The following is a 6,478-nucleotide window of genomic DNA, read 5'->3' as shown; positions in this document are numbered from 1 at the left end:
GTTTCTTTTGCTTTATTTTTTCTGCACGAGCCCTGCCGAGTGTAGCCTAGCATCTCCAACTTATATAAAAGCATAACACTCACCTACAAACAGTTGCCCCAGGAAGGTCGGATGTTTAAGTTGTATGGTGGCGTGTCAAAAATATTGAATGATATTGAATAATAATACTAACATGAAGGTTCGCGGGAGGACGGCTCGGGCCGAAGGATACTACAGCTGTAAATGTTTCAACGATCTCATCTTTATTTATATTACTTACATTTATATGTACAAGTGAGGCAGTAACAGTGTCGACGAATCAAACTTACTTTATGTCCGTATCACTGCTTCGTCAAAGTAACAAACGCCGGCGCTTCCCGCCCCGCGCGCCGCCCCGCTCGCCGCTCCGCTCACCACTCCGCCGCGCGCGGGCGGAGGACGCGGTCGGCGCGGGGGGCGCGGGGGACGGGCGCGTCGCAACAAACAATAGTATTCACACAGGACGCTCCGGTCGCTTGGCGAGGGGAGCGAGGGTCGGAATCGAACGACTTCGATGTCACACGAGCCGCGCCGCGCGCCGCGTGCCGGCACGACACCGACACGACGCCAACACGGCGCCGCGGCGCGCGGCGTCTGGCTCCTATCGAAAGAGTTTATATACTTTATTATTTATAGTACTATTTACAAATTGTACAGAGAGCGGTGCGCGCGGCGCGCGAGGGCGCGGGGGCCGCTATTGTCGCGGCGCGTCCTCGTCGTGGCACTGCAGCCTGCAACCGACACACAGCATTAGCTTGATCTAATGTCACACTATTTGAATAGCATCTCAGAATCAGATTAAATTGACGTCATTTTGAATTTGAAAATATGGAAATTTATATTCGGGCAGTAATATTATTCTTGCAATTGAATTGACCCAAGAGTTCCAGTTTATTATAAAGTTGCCTATCATTCTCGGAATGATGTGAGCAGGTAACACTCACAGCACGAGCAGGACGAGCGCGAGCGCGACGGCGGGTCGGCGCAGCGCGGCGCGCAGGGCACGCGGCGCGACGTGCAGTGCACGCGGCGCGGCGCTCAGCAGCAGCAGCTCGGGCGCGGCGCGCGGCGCGGCCGCCGCGTTGCCGTGCTGCATGGCGGCGGGCTGCTCGCCTGCGACACGGCACATTGCACTCTTACTTTACGATACTATTTGTATGAAACATAATAATATTATGGCGATAATAATAAATTATTCAATGTCTTATGTGCCGGGCGCCGGGACAAAACCCAACCGTAACGAAGAGCGTCAGTGTTGAACATCAGCTGCTCCGCCCCACAATAAGGCAAGTCTTACTGTGAACCCTGAGGCTTCACATAATTATGTACACCTTTTGAGTTCTATCACTGAAAGGCAATGAAACCAAGTGCAACGCTTTTGATGGTGACTAAGTTTAAGGAGCAAAATTTTGTGATCAACACAATCGAATGAATGCCTTAGATAGGTTACAGTATAATTGGTTCTCCTACAGCAACTGGCATGCTTCTGTTCCCGCACCTGCCGCACTTGCTGCACTTGCCGCACTTGCCACACTTGCCGCACTTGCTGCACTTGCCACACTTGCCGCACTTGCCGCACTTGCTGCCGGACATACTCACCACTGAGCACGTGCAGCACGACGGAGGCGGAGTCGAGGTTGGAGGGCGAGCACGAGTAGTTGCCCGAGTCCTCGCGCCGCGGGTTGTAGATGATCAGGTTGCCGATCTGAAATGGAGACGTCACCAGTTACCACTGTACACAGGTAAATATTCTTCAATCAATTAGTTTCAAATAGTCTATTGAATTGTATGTCAATATTCAATTGTCATACCACAATGCTCACGACTTGCCAAACTTCTTGCTGGGTCGTCGCTATAGGAAGGGAATTTCGAACCAGTGGTAGATTTGCTTGTCTTCTACTTCTGATAACAGGTCCGGTGACTATATCCGGTGTGAGCAGGCTACGCACCGTGGTGTCGGGCGCGCGGCGCTCCATGCGGATCTCGACGAGGCTGCGGTCGTAGTTGAGCACGCGCTCGTCGTTGTGGTACCAGAAGATGTAGGCCGGCTCCTCCAGCGCCTGCGTGATGACGCACTTCAGGCTCACCGTGCTGCCCGCCTTCACATACAGGTCCGGTGACTAGGAGGTATCAGTGAGTCCAGTGTGAGCAGGCTACGCACCGTGGTGTCGGGCGCGCGGCGCTCCATGCGGATCTCGACGAGGCTGCGGTCGTAGTTGAGCACGCGCTCGTCGTTGTGGTACCAGAAGATGTAGGCCGGCTCCTCCAGCGCCTGCGTGATGACGCACTTCAGGCTCACCGTGCTGCCCGCCTTCACATACAGGTCCGGTGACTAGGAGGTATCAGTGAGTCCAGTGTGAGCAGGCTACGCACCGTGGTGTCGGGCGCGCGGCGCTCCATGCGGATCTCGACGAGGCTGCGGTCGTAGTTGAGCACGCGCTCGTCGTTGTGGTACCAGAAGATGTAGGCCGGCTCCTCCAGCGCCTGCGTGATGACGCACTTCAGGCTCACCGTGCTGCCCGCCTTCACATACAGGTCCGGTGACTAGGAGGTATCAGTGAGTCCAGTGTGAGCAGGCTACGCACCGTGGTGTCGGGCGCGCGGCGCTCCATGCGGATCTCGACGAGGCTGCGGTCGTAGTTGAGCACGCGCTCGTCGTTGTGGTACCAGAAGATGTAGGCCGGCTCCTCCAGCGCCTGCGTGATGACGCACTTCAGGCTCACCGTGCTGCCCGCCTTCACATACAGGTCCGGTGACTAGGAGGTATCAGTGAGTCCAGTGTGAGCAGGCTACGCACCGTGGTGTCGGGCGCGCGGCGCTCCATGCGGATCTCGACGAGGCTGCGGTCGTAGTTGAGCACGCGCTCGTCGTTGTGGTACCAGAAGATGTAGGCCGGCTCCTCCAGCGCCTGCGTGATGACGCACTTCAGGCTCACCGTGCTGCCCGCCTTCACATACAGGTCCGGTGACTAGGAGGTATCAGTGAGTCCAGTGTGAGCAGGCTACGCACCGTGGTGTCGGGCGCGCGGCGCTCCATGCGGATCTCGACGAGGCTGCGGTCGTAGTTGAGCACGCGCTCGTCGTTGTGGTACCAGAAGATGTAGGCCGGCTCCTCCAGCGCCTGCGTGATGACGCACTTCAGGCTCACCGTGCTGCCCGCCTTCACATACAGGTCCGGTGACTAGGAGGTATCAGTGAGTCCAGTGTGAGCAGGCTACGCACCGTGGTGTCGGGCGCGCGGCGCTCCATGCGGATCTCGACGAGGCTGCGGTCGTAGTTGAGCACGCGCTCGTCGTTGTGGTACCAGAAGATGTAGGCCGGCTCCTCCAGCGCCTGCGTGATGACGCACTTCAGGCTCACCGTGCTGCCCGCCTTCACATACAGGTCCGGTGACTAGGAGGTATCAGTGAGTCCAGTGTGAGCAGGCTACGCACCGTGGTGTCGGGCGCGCGGCGCTCCATGCGGATCTCGACGAGGCTGCGGTCGTAGTTGAGCACGCGCTCGTCGTTGTGGTACCAGAAGATGTAGGCCGGCTCCTCCAGCGCCTGCGTGATGACGCACTTCAGGCTCACCGTGCTGCCCGCCTTCACATACAGGTCCGGTGACTAGGAGGTATCAGTGAGTCCAGTGTGAGCAGGCTACGCACCGTGGTGTCGGGCGCGCGGCGCTCCATGCGGATCTCGACGAGGCTGCGGTCGTAGTTGAGCACGCGCTCGTCGTTGTGGTACCAGAAGATGTAGGCCGGCTCCTCCAGCGCCTGCGTGATGACGCACTTCAGGCTCACCGTGCTGCCCGCCTTCACATACAGGTCCGGTGACTAGGAGGTATCAGTGAGTCCAGTGTGAGCAGGCTACGCACCGTGGTGTCGGGCGCGCGGCGCTCCATGCGGATCTCGACGAGGCTGCGGTCGTAGTTGAGCACGCGCTCGTCGTTGTGGTACCAGAAGATGTAGGCCGGCTCCTCCAGCGCCTGCGTGATGACGCACTTCAGGCTCACCGTGCTGCCCGCCTTCACATACAGGTCCGGTGACTAGGAGGTATCAGTGAGTCCAGTGTGAGCAGGCTACGCACCGTGGTGTCGGGCGCGCGGCGCTCCATGCGGATCTCGACGAGGCTGCGGTCGTAGTTGAGCACGCGCTCGTCGTTGTGGTACCAGAAGATGTAGGCCGGCTCCTCCAGCGCCTGCGTGATGACGCACTTCAGGCTCACCGTGCTGCCCGCCTTCACATACAGGTCCGGTGACTAGGAGGTATCAGTGAGTCCAGTGTGAGCAGGCTACGCACCGTGGTGTCGGGCGCGCGGCGCTCCATGCGGATCTCGACGAGGCTGCGGTCGTAGTTGAGCACGCGCTCGTCGTTGTGGTACCAGAAGATGTAGGCCGGCTCCTCCAGCGCCTGCGTGATGACGCACTTCAGGCTCACCGTGCTGCCCGCCTTCACATACAGGTCCGGTGACTAGGAGGTATCAGTGAGTCCAGTGTGAGCAGGCTACGCACCGTGGTGTCGGGCGCGCGGCGCTCCATGCGGATCTCGACGAGGCTGCGGTCGTAGTTGAGCACGCGCTCGTCGTTGTGGTACCAGAAGATGTAGGCCGGCTCCTCCAGCGCCTGCGTGATGACGCACTTCAGGCTCACCGTGCTGCCCGCCTTCACATACAGGTCCGGTGACTAGGAGGTATCAGTGAGTCCAGTGTGAGCAGGCTACGCACCGTGGTGTCGGGCGCGCGGCGCTCCATGCGGATCTCGACGAGGCTGCGGTCGTAGTTGAGCACGCGCTCGTCGTTGTGGTACCAGAAGATGTAGGCCGGCTCCTCCAGCGCCTGCGTGATGACGCACTTCAGGCTCACCGTGCTGCCCGCCTTCACATACAGGTCCGGTGACTAGGAGGTATCAGTGAGTCCAGTGTGAGCAGGCTACGCACCGTGGTGTCGGGCGCGCGGCGCTCCATGCGGATCTCGACGAGGCTGCGGTCGTAGTTGAGCACGCGCTCGTCGTTGTGGTACCAGAAGATGTAGGCCGGCTCCTCCAGCGCCTGCGTGATGACGCACTTCAGGCTCACCGTGCTGCCCGCCTTCACATACAGGTCCGGTGACTAGGAGGTATCAGTGAGTCCAGTGTGAGCAGGCTACGCACCGTGGTGTCGGGCGCGCGGCGCTCCATGCGGATCTCGACGAGGCTGCGGTCGTAGTTGAGCACGCGCTCGTCGTTGTGGTACCAGAAGATGTAGGCCGGCTCCTCCAGCGCCTGCGTGATGACGCACTTCAGGCTCACCGTGCTGCCCGCCTTCACATACAGGTCCGGTGACTAGGAGGTATCAGTGAGTCCAGTGTGAGCAGGCTACGCACCGTGGTGTCGGGCGCGCGGCGCTCCATGCGGATCTCGACGAGGCTGCGGTCGTAGTTGAGCACGCGCTCGTCGTTGTGGTACCAGAAGATGTAGGCCGGCTCCTCCAGCGCCTGCGTGATGACGCACTTCAGGCTCACCGTGCTGCCCGCCTTCACATACAGGTCCGGTGACTAGGAGGTATCAGTGAGTCCAGTGTGAGCAGGCTACGCACCGTGGTGTCGGGCGCGCGGCGCTCCATGCGGATCTCGACGAGGCTGCGGTCGTAGTTGAGCACGCGCTCGTCGTTGTGGTACCAGAAGATGTAGGCCGGCTCCTCCAGCGCCTGCGTGATGACGCACTTCAGGCTCACCGTGCTGCCCGCCTTCACATACAGGTCCGGTGACTAGGAGGTATCAGTGAGTCCAGTGTGAGCAGGCTACGCACCGTGGTGTCGGGCGCGCGGCGCTCCATGCGGATCTCGACGAGGCTGCGGTCGTAGTTGAGCACGCGCTCGTCGTTGTGGTACCAGAAGATGTAGGCCGGCTCCTCCAGCGCCTGCGTGATGACGCACTTCAGGCTCACCGTGCTGCCCGCCTTCACATACAGGTCCGGTGACTAGGAGGTATCAGTGAGTCCAGTGTGAGCAGGCTACGCACCGTGGTGTCGGGCGCGCGGCGCTCCATGCGGATCTCGACGAGGCTGCGGTCGTAGTTGAGCACGCGCTCGTCGTTGTGGTACCAGAAGATGTAGGCCGGCTCCTCCAGCGCCTGCGTGATGACGCACTTCAGGCTCACCGTGCTGCCCGCCTTCACATACAGGTCCGACTCGCCAACTATCTCGATCTTGGGCACTGGAAACGATCATGTCATAACGCATTACACTTTAGTATGGACGAGGCTGCGATCGCGCCTGCTGGTAGCCGGCCAACGATGATGCAGCCTAAAGAGGAAATCTTCACAGAAAAAAGGCTCCCATCTACCAGGCAAGCGCGCTTCAGACGCTCGCCTAGTAAAGCCTACCTACATTATTAGCAATAAACCTGTTAGTGAACCCTGGCTATGGCATTACTTACATCGTCAAAATTGTTCTTATTCTATTGATTTCAAAAAGACGTATCATCAGCAAATAGCACAATATCA

The 6,478-nt window shown here is 59.2% G+C and overlaps 1 protein-coding gene across 1 annotated transcript in view; it reads right to left on the bottom strand.

Moving 5' to 3' along the window:
• Nucleotides 1-219: 219 nt before the first annotated feature.
• LOC123874205 (hemicentin-2-like) overlaps nt 220-6,478 on the bottom strand; it is a 141,694-nt gene continuing 135,435 nt past the window's right edge. Inside the window, exons 6-9 of the mRNA XM_045919450.1 lie at nt 5,996-6,189; nt 1,618-1,723; nt 963-1,131; nt 220-749 (exon numbers count right to left, since the gene is read on the bottom strand). Of these exons, the coding sequence (XP_045775406.1) occupies nt 713-749; nt 963-1,131; nt 1,618-1,723; nt 5,996-6,189 (506 nt within the window). The 3' untranslated portion in view covers nt 220-712. The remainder of the gene's footprint in view (nt 750-962; nt 1,132-1,617; nt 1,724-5,995; nt 6,190-6,478) is intronic.

The sequence above is a fragment of the Maniola jurtina genome, chromosome 18 (assembly GCF_905333055.1).
Source record: "Maniola jurtina chromosome 18, ilManJurt1.1, whole genome shotgun sequence".
Classification (NCBI taxonomy): Eukaryota; Metazoa; Arthropoda; class Insecta; order Lepidoptera; family Nymphalidae; genus Maniola; species Maniola jurtina.
Note: the sequence above shows the minus strand (reverse complement) of the source record. Positions and strands in the feature narration are given on the sequence as shown.